The sequence below is a fragment of the Hyperolius riggenbachi genome, chromosome 12, assembly GCF_040937935.1.
Source record: "Hyperolius riggenbachi isolate aHypRig1 chromosome 12, aHypRig1.pri, whole genome shotgun sequence".
NCBI classification, from domain to species: domain Eukaryota; kingdom Metazoa; phylum Chordata; class Amphibia; order Anura; family Hyperoliidae; genus Hyperolius; species Hyperolius riggenbachi.
Window position 1 is genome coordinate 103,363,866 of NC_090657.1, and position 13,690 is coordinate 103,377,555.

At 43.5% G+C, this 13,690-nt stretch overlaps 1 protein-coding gene across 3 annotated transcripts in view; it reads right to left on the reverse strand.

Annotated features, from left to right (window-relative positions):
- Positions 1 to 3,623: 3,623 nt before the first annotated feature.
- The window catches only part of LOC137541821 (upstream-binding protein 1-like), an 84,404-nt gene continuing 74,337 nt past the window's right edge, over positions 3,624 to 13,690 (reverse strand). For all 3 annotated transcript variants that reach the window (XM_068263342.1, XM_068263344.1, XM_068263343.1), the window contains exon 15: positions 3,624 to 4,324. In XM_068263342.1, the coding sequence (XP_068119443.1) occupies positions 4,287 to 4,324 (38 nt within the window). In that variant the 3' untranslated portion in view covers positions 3,624 to 4,286. The remainder of the gene's footprint in view (positions 4,325 to 13,690) is intronic.

Consider the following 13,690-nt stretch of genomic DNA (forward strand, 5'->3'; position numbering starts at 1 on the left):
TTGATGACTAGATAGCTGGGTGATAAGGGTGCAAATGAAAAAAAGGCTTAGTATAGTATGATAAACCGTTACAGAGCACATTAAAAGCAATCACAGTTCTGGACTGCTCAGTACAACTAAAGTGATCCTGAAAAGATGATTCCTACACCTAATGCTAGTCTGACTGAACAACAGGCACAAGCAGCCTGTTCAAACTTGTTCAGTGGTAATCAAACCATGCCTAGGAAGGGATGGAAGGGCACAGACAAAAATATATATTTTTGAAGGAGAGTCAGAAATTTTTATTTTTTCCCCCCATTTTTATTAATTATGTAAGGGCACTAGATACACAAAGTTTAATCAAAAACAAAGGACGTCAGTCAGAATTAGTGTGTTGATTTGACATGGAATGCCTTATATATAATTTTCCAATGGCAAAAAAAACATGTATTTTAGCCATTGGATGTGATATGTTGTTCGCCATCAGATGTCTATCTGTATGGGGCTTTAGTGCATTTTGTGTACCGGTTTCATATATATCTAGGTAATGTGTTATCGAGTGTAACCAGTATTGGAAGGTGCTGTTTAGGGACAGTCAGTTGCAAATAAGTTGATGCATGATTATGCAAATGTAATCTGCAGCTTGAAAATGGACTACAGTAATTGAATTCTGAAAGCTGGAATTCACTTTGTCCAGTTTCAAGCTGTATACATTTGCATTCAAAATGGGCATACTCCAATACCAACTTGGAATGATTGCCATATCATTGACCATCTCTAGTGCTGTTCAGTTAAGGCCCATACACACGTCGGATTTTTGCGAACGACCCGTCGTTTGAACGTTCCGTCGTTCGCACGTCAAATCCGGCGTGTGTACAGCCTATCGTTCGGGTGATAAGACTGGTTTTCATGAAAACCAGTCTTATCACCCGAACGATAGTCTGTACACACGCCGGATTTGACGTGCGAACGACGGAACGTTCAAACGACGGGTCGTTCGCAAAAATCCGACATGTGTATGGGCCTTTAGAAGCACATCTTCCTGCTCAGGTTATGAGTCTTAACAGTGTTTTATTGAATTGGTATTTACCTTAAAGGGAACCTTCTTCCCTCCACAGCTCATGCATACAAAATGAAAAAATGTGGACAAAAGGTAAAAAACAATAGTGTTATACTGTTTGATATTGCTTATATCCTCCACATCACCAGTGTGAACCAAACAGTATTCCGCTATTGTTTTTTCCTGTTGTCCGCATTTTTTCATTTTGTATGCATGAGCTGTGGAGAGATCATATATTGAAGAGTAAAGAGACTTGCTGGCTGGGCCAGAGGTGCACATGCTGATTGGACTGGGTCAGCTGCTTTTTCCGGTGAGCGTATATGTTTTAAAGATACTAAAGTGGATCTGAGGAGGTGTACCATCTGAGTGAATCTTATGCAATAAGAAATTTATTATGGGACTGTTCCTGCAACTATGAAATGGACAAATGTTTAGTTTTAATTTAACTTTATTTTAGTATTATTACTTCCAGGACTATATATGTGATTACATCTGTTGAGCGCTATACTAACATACATACTATATACTTTCCCCACATAAGATGGCCGCCAGGATTGCCGCGGCTGCGCAGTCCGCATAGACATGTGTGGATGCGCAGCTTTAGTGCCTCCTCCAGCCGTGTCACATCCCACAGTCTGTTGGATGTCATGCAGCTGGAGGAGGCAATGAAGCTGCGCATCCACACTCGCGTCTATGCGGACTGCGCATAGGAAATATATAGACATAGAAAAAATAGGAAATCCTGGCGGCCATCTTATGTGGGGAAAGCCAGCCCAACCCGTGGGGTTGGGATGTGACCTGGGGCTGCCTACATGTAAATAACTGCGCGGAATGGGAGGAAGGGCACGGATGGCGTCCTCCATAGGACAAAATTGCACACAGGTATTCATCTTCATTTCACTTTTTCACCTCATAAGTCATTTAAGCTGTGTTTACAGCACCCTCTGATTAGATATCTTGGCACATATTCAATTAACCTTCTCCTAGGACCTAGGTGATATTTTAACACTATGCCAATAAAATGCACTTTAAATCCCCAGCGTCAAGAAAATACTCAACATTTTGATTGTACATTTTCACCTGCTTTTTGGTACTTTCAATTACAATCTAAATCACCAGCATCAAGAAAATGCTCAAAATAATTTTAACCTCTTGCCGACCGCGTCATCCGATGGGCGTGGCTGCGGCGGCAGCCCCAGGACTGCCTAACGCCAATTGGCATAAAGTCCTGGGGCACTGTTTTGTAGGAGATCGTGCGCAGGCTGCGCGCACATCTCCTGTTTGGGGGGCGGAGCTCCGCCCCGCCTTCAGTCTCCGAGCGGCTATTGCCGCTCGGGAGACTGTTAAACGGCGTGATCGCCGTCTATTTATACAGTGCAGCGCTGTGATCTGCAGCGGCGCTGCACTGGGGACAAGAGAGTGATCGGCTCTCATAGGGTGAAGCCTATGAGAGCTGATCGCCATGATTGGCTGGCTGGGGGGAGGGAGGGAGTTTAAAGGAACAGGTTTTTTTTTGTTTTTGTTTTTTTGTTTTTTTGTTTTTTAAGCACGAACAAAAATATTTAGAACAAAAAATAAACATGGGGGGAGCGATCAGACCCCACCAACAGAGAGCTCTGTTGGTGGGGAGAAAGGGGGGGAAATCACTTGTGCGCTGTGTTGTGCGGCCCTGCAGCTTGGCCTTAAAGCTGCAGTGGCCTTTTTTACTAAAAATGTCCTGGTCACTTGGGGGGTTTAGCCCTGCAGTCCTCAAGAGGTTAAGGGCATTTTATTGGCAAAGTGTGAGAATATCACCTAGGAGACAAAGTTAATTGCATACGGGTCCTTATTTTTATTACCAGAATGTATGTTTGGGTTTGAGCTCTGTTTTTGAAATGCTAATAATTGACCCTTGCACAGATTTTTTTTTTTCCTAAGAAAACTTTATTAGAAATATTTTATATACACAAGTACAAAAAAAAATTTAGACCATATATTCCAGATGTGTCCTTAAGTCCCAGCGATTAATTCCTGTTGTGTCGAGACACTCTGACATACAGTAGTAAGTGCACAGATGAGGTCATGTGAAATATGCATTGTGGTTGGGTCTTAAAGAGAACCCAAGGTGGGTATTTTAAATCTTATGAGGACACAGAGGCATGTTTTGTGCACAGTCACATGCCTCTGTGCTTCTCTAGAGGCATGTTTTGTGCACAGTCACATGCCTCTGTGCTTCTCTAGAGGCATGTTTTGTGCAGTGTCACATGCCTCTGTGCTTCTCTATTGCCGCCTGTAGTTACCCCGGGGTTTACTGTGCCCCTCTGAAAAAAGTGCCAGGCTAGCAACAATCTGCTTGGCGCTAGCCTTCTATTTACATGCATCTTGTCATTCAGTCAGCGCTTCCCCACCTCTGTCTGCCTCCGTGAGCTTCCTCCAATCGGAAGGTAAGCTGCGACTCAGGAAGTATCTCCCAAGTCGCGGCTCAGCTTCCGATTGGACCACTCTCACAGAGGCGGGGGAGCGCTGAATGAATGACAAGGTGCATGTAAATAGAAAGCTAACTACAAGCAGATTGTCGCTAGCCTGGCACTATTTTCGGGGGGGGGGGGGGGGGAGGGGGTGCACAGCAAACCCCGGGGGAACTACAGGCAGCACTAGAGAGGCACAGAGGCATGTGATTATGCACAAAACATGCCTTTGTGTGCTCTTAAGATTTGAAATACCCACCTCGGGTTCTCTTTAAGGACAGATTTGTGAAATACTGATCTGGACTGGTTCCCACATCTGGCATTGCAGGACAGTACTTTTTCCTTTAAGGACCCTTTCACACTGTAGGTTACATTGCAACACTTTTACAACATAACCAAAAAGTCACACCACATGTTAGACATGCGACAGGACTATACAGTTCAATAAAAGTATGCTATACTACCACTGTAGACACCCACATTACCCGTTTGATGCGTCGGAACCTGCCGTACTGCACTCTGTGAGAGCCCCATAGGTATATCATTACATTGCGATGATATTGTCCATTGCAACAGAGTTAGTGTGAAAGGGCCCTGAACAAGTCTGCTTGGCAGTGGAAGCTGTCACCTTCACCAGTCTGTCCATCTCCTAAAGGTTAGACCAAAGTCAATAAAAGAAACCAGGACGAGGCAGCTATATTGCCTGTGGTGGGCCCATTTCTCCTTTACGTGGCCATGCTAGCTTTGTAGCTGCAGCTCTCTTACTAGGAAACATTCCTTTGTAGATGTGATGTTGGGAATTACCGCAGGATGCAGTGGTAGCCATCAGGGTTTTGTGCTGTACAAACAAAATATGGAAATGGTCAGTAAGTATAAGTGACTCCTGTAAAGATTATAGATTGAAGCAAATATGCTCTCCTATCACAATAGCTAGTAATCATATTGGTTTCCATAAATCCTAATTTTATGGTTTAAGGTGTTTTTTTTTTTTTTTTTAATACATACATTTCTCTGTGGATATAATACAGGCAGTCCTCCGACAACGAATGAAATAGGGACTGTAGGTTCGATCTTAACCTGAATCTGTTCCTAAGTCGGAACATTGTGCCACCTCTGTCCCCTGGGCCTCCAGTGTCCCCCTCTGTGTTACCTCTACCCTCTGTACCTGCTTATACAAGTTCATTTTTTCTTGTAGTTTTTGAGAAAATCGATTTTAAAAAATTCAAAGTCCAATTTGAATTTTTTTTTACGTGTTCCCATGGAAACACAGAATCTATGCTGTTTGTATCAGCGGGTCGTTCGTAAGTTGGGGACTACCTGTATCACAGTTCATATGTAACACATAATTTTGATCCCCTTTGATTTCCGGAAATACCACAATTTTATTTTTCTTTTGTGGTGTTTTTCAGAGCAATTTCTGGTGAGTTCCATTTTGTTACAGTAAAATTCATGGCTTTGAGGTCAGAATCTGAGCAATTTTTTGGGTACCAGGAGTCAGAGGTAAAAATGCATCCTCTGCTCACCTCTCCAGCAACACGGTATGTGTCCAGGTCTATTTCCATACCACAACCTTTTTACAGTAATGCTGGTAAATGTAGTATTTCTCTTGCTCTACCTACTTTGAGTATCCTATGGTCACTACTGATTGACCCACCCAGCAACTGAATTGTAGATGAGACTGGATCCAACCTGTGCTTACAATTCTAAGCACACATTACTCATAAGACATGTATTCTGCCCAAACTCTGCTTATATTCACTTGACAACTTGATTGCTACCTTGTTTCATTTTGGGTTGAGGTGAGCTTTGATAAAATTTGGAAAAAAAGATTATTTTATGTCTTCAGATTGGTTTGTACTATCATTACATACATTAAGATGCACTGTGACCATGTAGGGCAGGAGTGACTATGCATGGCTCAAGGTTTGCTTAACCCATTCAGGTTCCGTCATTTTCACGTGAGAAATGTTCACCTCCCATTCATTAGCTTATACCTTCATTACTACTTATCACAATGAACTGATCTATATCTTGTTTTTTCCGCCACCAATTAGGCTTTCTTTGGGGGGTACATTTTGCTAAGAGCCACTTTACTGTAAATGCATTTTAACAGGAAGAATAAGAAAAAAAATGGAAAAATGCATTATTTCTCAGTTTTTAGCCATTATAGTTTTAAAATAATACATGCCTCCATAATTAAAAAAAACTCACGTATTGTATTTGCCCATATGTCCCGGTTATTACACCGTTAAAATTATGTCCCTATCACAATGTATGGCGACAATATTTTATTTGGAAATAAAGGTGCATTTTTTCTATTTTGCATCTATCACTATTTACATGTTTAAAATAAAAAAATATAGAAATATTTCATCTTTACATTGATATTTAAAAAGTTTAGACCCTTAGGTAAATATTTACGTTTTGTTTTTTTATTGTAATGGTTTTTTTTTTATAGTAAACATTTTATTTGGGTAGTTTTGGGAGGGTAGGAGGTAAACAATAGATTTATAATGTAAATGTGTGTTAATTTGTATTTTTTTTTTCTTACAGGTGTAGTATTACTTTTTGGCCACAAGATGGCGGCCATGAGTTTGTTTACATGACGTCACTCTAAGCGTAACACACGCTTAGAGTGACTCATTGGAGAGGGAACAGCCAGAAAAGGCGCAGCTTCCGAGAGAAGCTGTCGCTTTTTCAGCGTGGGGAGAAGAATCAAAGATCGGGCACCATAGCCCGATACATTGATTCCCTGGCTACCGAATCCGCGGCCGGGAGTGCGCGTCCACGATCGGCCGCGGTAGCGCGCATGGTTCCTGGACGTAGAAACTACGTCCAGAAACCAAAATAGGTTAAAGAGTCTGAAGCCTCCCAAAAAACAGTTTTTACTTTAGTTTTCCAGGAACGTCCTTGGACAGCACCCCTGAGACCTGTCTCCCTCCCCACAATTGATGGACAGGAACTAGATTAGCATAAAAGATTTGCATCAATTAGGCAGACATATAAGCAGGGTGAAACCAGACCTCGTCAGTTGTTTTCTGTCCACCACCAGGAGCTGGATGAGAAGCTGGAGCCAACCATGTCCGTGGGACAGGAGCTGTGTGGCGGGGTTTCCTGGTTGTAGGCCGGTTAGTGTACTGGTCCAGGTTCCGTGCTGCACCTACTGGCTTCTCCGTATCAGAAGGACTACATGCCGGACGCGTTCATAGCCCACTTCCGGATTGCGGATCATGTGATCACGCGGGCAGACTGACGCCACCTCGACCCCGGAAGTACTTCCTGATTCGCCGCCCGGAGTCATGCGGCTGCTGATGCGGCTGCTGCATTTGCGGTCCCCACCCTCTGAGTCGGCGTGGCTGCTACGGATCGAGGGATGCGGAGACGGATGGTTCCGGGCGGCGGGAGAGGTATGAGCGAGGGGGACTATGTGTCATCTGACACTGTTTCTGTGGGAAATCTTTTAGAGACACCACAGGTAGAGGGGCGGTATTTCTTGGGCGGCCTATTTAAACTAAGCACATGGTCTCTGCATTAATACTTCGATCATGGACGCTGCCGCAGGACTTGGGTCTACTAGATCTGTGGAGCCTGGTTCCGATGCCTCTCTGGTAGGACATTGATATGAATCCTAACAGTTGTTTGCTGTAATACGCTTAAAGGGGCATATTCTGATTATACTTTCCCATCTGTTCTCTTGTAGCCCTCTGTGCCTAAATCAGTTAAAGACAAGCCCGATTTACCTGATAAGGGAGAAAAGAGTGACAAGGGAAAGTCTACACAGAAATCGGATTATAAGAAGTGTGCTATATGTTCAGAGAGAATATCATCATCATCCTCAAGGCCTCTTTGCCGTAATTGTACTGATAAAATTGTTAAGAAGGAATCCCCTGTAATCTTCAAAGACCTTATGGGTTGGATGAAGTCTGAAATGGCAACTGCGATCCAAGTGATCAAGGAAGCTAACATTCCATCTAATATTCCATCAGATGTTAATCCTGCATCCCAGCCCTCAGCCTCTACTGCCTCTGAGGCAGCCCCTGTTCGGGTAGTTCCTTCTACGCTTGAACAAGAACCTGCAGAATCAGTCCCTACTCATAAAAGAAGGAGAGGAGAGGACTCGGCTGAGTCAGATTTATCTGAGGGTGAGGTAGCCATCTCCTCGTTAGAGGAGATCGGTTCTGAAGATGAACATACAGAGGATAAATTGCATAGGTTTGCTTTTCCCCCAGACTCTATGAAAATTTTTCTGAAAGCAATGCATGATACTATGGGGATAAAACCTGACGAAAAGACTCTTACTCCATTAGATCAGATGTATGTAGGTCTATCTGACCCTGAGACTGTTTATATACCTGTTCACGGTGCCCTAAAGAATATTGTTAAACGAGAGTGGGATAATCCTGAGAGAAGAGCCTTCTGGCCAAAATCCCTATCTAAAAAGTATCCATTTAATCCAGAAGATCAGAAGTTCTGGGGTACAGCCCCAAAACTTGATCCCTCATTATCCAAACTGTCTAGGAGGTCAGACCTTCAGTTTGAAGATTTTGGTAACCTCAGGGATCCCATAGACAAGAAAATGGACAACATTTTAAGGAGAGCATGGGAGTCGTCTACTCTAACTTTAAAACCAGCAGTAGCATCCACAGCAGCAGCTAGGTCTCTGAAGGTCCGGTTATTGAATACACAATCCCGCATTGCTTCAGGAGTACCCAGGGAAGAGATACTTAAAGAGAATCTGTATTGTTAAAATCGCACAAAAGTAAACATACCAGTGCGTTAGGGGACATCTCCTATTACCCTCTGTCACAATTTCACCGCTCCTCAGCCGCATTAAAAGTGGTTAAAAACAGTTTTTAAAAGTTTGTTTATAAACAAACAAAATGGCCACCAAAACAGGAAGTAGGTTGATGTACAGTATGTCCACACAAAGAAAATACATTCATACACACGCAGGCTGTATACACCCTTCCTTTTGAATCTCAAGAGATCATTTGTGTGTTTCTTTTCCCCTGCAGCTATCTTCCACTGAAGTGTCAGGATGTTTCTTCCTGCAGAGTGCAGACAGCTCTGCCTGTATGTAATTCCTCAGTATGTGAAAGCCCAGCCAGCTCAGAGGAGGATTTATCCAGCTTGTAAAAGATAAGAGAGATGAGAGAAGCTGCCCTACTCTTAATAATACACAAGCAGTGTGCAGAGAGGGGCCTGGAGGGGGGAGATGCATCACAGAACCACAACACTGAAGAACTTGGCAGCCTTCCAGACACAGGCTGACAAGTCTGACAAGAGAGAGATAAGTTGATTTATTACAGAGATGGTGATAGTAGAACGTGCTGCAGTAAGCCAGAACACATTAGAATAGCTTTTGAAAGTTGTAGGATGATAAAAAACAGGATGCAATTTTTGTTACGGAGTCTCTTTAAAGATTTTGATAATTTGTTGCATGGAGCTAATTATCTTTCAGATGCAGCAGACGACACAGTACGACTAACAGCTCGAACTTCAGCCCTGGTGAATACATCAAGGAGAGGCATTTGGGTAAAGACCTGGCAAGGTGACACGTCTTCTAAATCAAAATTATGTGGGATCCCTTGTGAGGGTGAGTGCCTGTTCGGATCCAAATTAGATGATATCCTAGAGAGATCAGCTGATAGGAAAAAGAACTTTCCATTTAAGAGGAGGAATTTTCAAAGAAAGGGGTCCTTTCGAGACCAAAAGAAAGAGACTGACAGCAGGCCCCCCAATAAGAGACGTTGGGTCCCAAATAAAACACAGCGTTCTAAGCCCAATTTTTCCTCCAATTTCTCCTCTAATCCAACCTCACAGCCCCCTAGACAATGACGCCAGGCTTCCAGTGGGGGGCAGAATTGCGCTCTTCTACGAAAAATGGGAATCCATTTCTCAAAACAAGTGGCTACTAAACATAATTCTGGAAGGGTACAAGATCGAGTTCTCAGACCACCCTCCAAGTCAGTTCTTCCTAACACCATCTCCAAAGGATCCAATCAAAGATCTAGCTTTAAAGACAGAGGTGTCCTCACTGTTAGAAAAGTAATCAGATTAGTCCCAAAGTGCCAGCAGTATCAGGGTTTTTACTCACCAGTGTTCCTTGTAAAAAAAAACCCCAGGGTCAATACAGATTCATCCTGAACTTAAAGAGATTAAACATGTCAATAAGATATCGGAAGTTCAGAATGGACAATGTTCGCAGCGTAATAAATCTGCTTCAACATCAATGTTACATGTCTTCTCTAGACCTCAAGGATGCATACCTGCACATACCAATTCATCTGGAATCTCAGAGGTATCTGCGGTTTGCCCTGATGCTACAAGGAGATGTAAGACACTATCAGTTTCTTGCCCTCCCCTTTGGTCTATCCTCTGCACCATGGCTATTTACTAAAGTACTACGTGAGATCTTGGCGGTTCTTAGACTACAATCTATTCACATTATCGCCTATCTAGATGATCTTTTGATCTGGGGTCCATCCTTTGAGTCTGTGCATGCTCAAGTGAATGTCTGCTTAGACTTTCTTCAATCCTTGGGATGGTTGATTAATTGGGAAAAGTCCTCTCTTGCTCCCTGTCAATCTATGGAATATTTGGGTTTCACTATATCTTCTCTTGCTAACCTGGTGATTCTGCCCGAGAGAAAAATATCTGCCATTCTAAGATGTGTTCTTTCTTTCCAGGAAATGAAATCAGTCACACTAAGGAAAGCTATGTCACTGCTGGGATTACTAACCTCTTCACTTCCCGCGGTTCAGTGGGGACAGCTGCACGCCAGGACTCTTCAACATTGGATTTTAAGGAGTTGGAATCGGAAGAAGGAATCTTTAGACAAGTCTGTCATCATTCCTCAGAGAGTCAAGAGATCGCTGGATTGGTGGTTGAGGCCTCCTCATCTCTCGAAAGGAAATCTGTGGAACTTTCCCTCAGAGACTGTTATAACGACAGACGCGAGCGCCTGGGGATGGGGAGCCCATCTAGGCACATCCCCAGCTCAGGGAACTTGGTCAGAACACTTACGATCATCAAACAACAGAGAACTTCAGGCAGTATGGGAGGCTTTGCAACACTTCCAGGACCAGATAAGACAGACTCATGTCACGATTCGAACAGACAACAACACAGTTGTGGCATATCTAAACAGGCAAGGGGGAACAAGGAGCCGATCCCTTTACTTACAAGCAGATCAAGTTCATCTCGGACCATCTCAAAATCTGAAGTCCCTGAAAGCTCTACATCTGAAGGGAACATTAAATCAGCTGGCAGACTTCCTGAGTCGATCCCCTCTTCACCAGGACGAATGGTCTCTAAACGAGGAGGTATTTCAGGAGATCACAGAGCAATGGGGTCATCCAGTCCTGGATCTCTTTGCACGAAGGAACAACAAGAAGTGCCCGATGTTCTGCTCCCTGTGTCCACAGGACAAGCCCTTGGCGGTAGACGCATTCTCAATAAAATGGAGTCCAGGACTAATGTATGTTTTCCCTCCTCTATGTCTAATACCTCGGGTTCTCAGCAGGATATGCCAGGATCAAGCAAAAGCAATAGTAATAGTACCATACTGGCCAAAGAGACCCTGGTTTACTCTTCTAAGGAGCTTAGCTACAGCAGATCCAATTCGTCTTCAGATGCGGCCAGACCTTCTTCTTCAGGGTCCAGCATTTCATCCCAATCTGCAGATGCTTCATCTTTCCGCATGGAGCCTGAATGGAGGTTATTAAAGAACAGAGGTTTTTCAAACAAGCTTTCAGAGACTTTATTGCAAAGTAGGAAAAAAGTCACAAGGCAAATCTATGGAAAGGTCTGGAATGTGTACAATGAATGGTGTTTTCAGAATTCAAGAGAAGTGAGTTCTTCCCTTTCGGTTCTCGAGTTCCTGCAAGATGGTTATGAAATGGGGCTCAGCACAAGCACTTTGAAGGTTCACACATCCGCCCTTAGTGTGTTTCTGGAAAGGAGACTAGCAGAGGAAGAATACTTTGTCCGTTTTTTCAGAGCTCTAAAACGTCTTAGACCGTTTGTTCAATGTAAGATGCCATCTTGGGACCTCAACACAGTACTTCAGGCCTTGTGTGAAGCCCCCTTCGAACCTCTGGAGGAGGTCTCGGACAAGATATTAACCCTTAAAACAGCCTTCCTAATAGCAATCACTTCCGCCAGGAGAATTTGTGAACTTCAGGCCCTTTCAGTGAAGGAACCGTATTGTGTAATTTCAGGAGACAGAATAACTCTGCGTCTCGACACCTCTTTTCTGCCTAAGGTAGTCTCAAGATTTCATAGATCTCAAGAAATATTTCTGCCCTCATTTTGTAATAATCCTTCAAACAGCAAGGAACAGAGACTTCATTGCCTCGATGTGAGAAGAACTGTATTAACATACATTGAAAGATCCAGTTTATGGAGAAAGTCAGATGCTCTGTTTGTTTTATTTGGAGGAAAATTCAGAGGAAAACAGGCTTCAAAGAGCTCGATCGCCAGATGGATAAGACAAACTATTGCTTTAGCCTATTCTCGCCAGGGGAAGATCCTATCCTCATCTGTGAAGGCACATTCTACAAGAGCAGTATCAGCATCTTGGGCAGAGAAGGCAGGAGCCACGATTGAGCAGATCTGTAGAGCGGCTACCTGGTCTAGTCAAAATACATTCGTAAAACACTATAGACTAGATGTCTTAGCAAGCTCAGACTTGACATTTGGTAGAAAAGTGTTACAAGCAGTTGTCCCCCCCCCTAAATTATATGGTCTTGTCTATCGTCTCAGGGGTGCTGTCCAAGGACGTTCCTGGAAAGACACTAATTACTTACGGTAACGTCTTTTCCAGTAGTCCGAAGGACAGCACCCTTGCGACCCACCCTTTATTCTATTAAAACATATTTTTTGGAAGCATTACATAATGGTGTTGTCTTTTTTATTACTGACGAGGTCTAGTTTCACCCTGCTTATATGTCTGCCTAATTGATGCAAATCTTTTATGCTAATCTAGTTCCTGTCCATCAATTGTGGGGAGGGAGACAGGTCTCAGGGGTGCTGTCCTTCGGACTACTGGAAAAGACGTTACCGTAAGTAATTAGTGTCTTTTTTTAGCATAAATGCACTAGCTAAAATGCTGCATCCCCGCGGCTGAATACTCAATTAACATCCCCAAAATCCCGGGGAAAAATTCCACGACTTTCCAGGTCGTGGATTTTGCTGCCCGGGGATGCAGAGCTTTGCGCTGTAGCTCTGCCTCCAGTCGCATCAATCTCCGCTTCTAACCACCGCTCTCAGGGAAAGAAGACTGAGAACAGAGGGAGGAGGAGGAGATCCGCGCATTGACATGAGTACAGGCAGAGCTACTGCACAAAGCTCTGCCTCCACCTGGAAGGAGCCCCAAAATTTCCCTCTGGGATTTTGGGGGTATTAATTGAGCGGTCAGCTGCAGGGTTGCAACGTTTCAGCCAGGGCCTTAAAGCTGAAGAGGACTGTGAAGTAAAAACAGGTATTTTTGGAGGATTCAGACTTTCTTTAAAGTGAACTAGAGGTGAGAGTGATATGGAGGATGTCGTATTTGTATCTTTTTAAACAATATCAGTTGTCTGGCAACCCTGCTGCTTTATTTGGCTGCAGTATTGTGTGTCACACACCAGAAAACCTGCAACTAATATTTTTAGTTCTGAAAAGAATGACAGAAACATCTGATCTGCGTGCTTGTTCAGGGTCTATGGCTGAAAGTATTTTATGGCTTTCTATGGCTGAAAGTAAAGGCAGAGGATTTGCAGGACAGTCAGGCAACCAGTATTGGTTAAAAGGAAATAAATATGGCAGCCTCCATATTTAAAGGGAACTTGAAGTAAGAGGAATCTGGAGGCGGAGACATTTATTTCCTTTTTAAAGTGAAAGCAGATTATAAAAAACCATTGGCACTACAGCCCGAGAGTCTAGAGGGACAGGCAAAAAGACTAGCTTACAATATCTGCCTGTATGTTGCTGTTGGCATACTCTGACCATGTGATTTGAATTTGGTGTGGTAGCATTAAAAGTGATTGCCAGCAGTGCTGACCTTTCTCCTTCCTATCAACGTGGAACTTCAAGACATTGTGCAATGTATAGTTCAAAAGGTCACATACCATAATAGGCTGCACGCAGTGAATGAAGGTGGGTGCAGGGCACTGTTAGCCTGACGGCCATTTTGCACGTGTGCACTTCTATGGAGGCTACC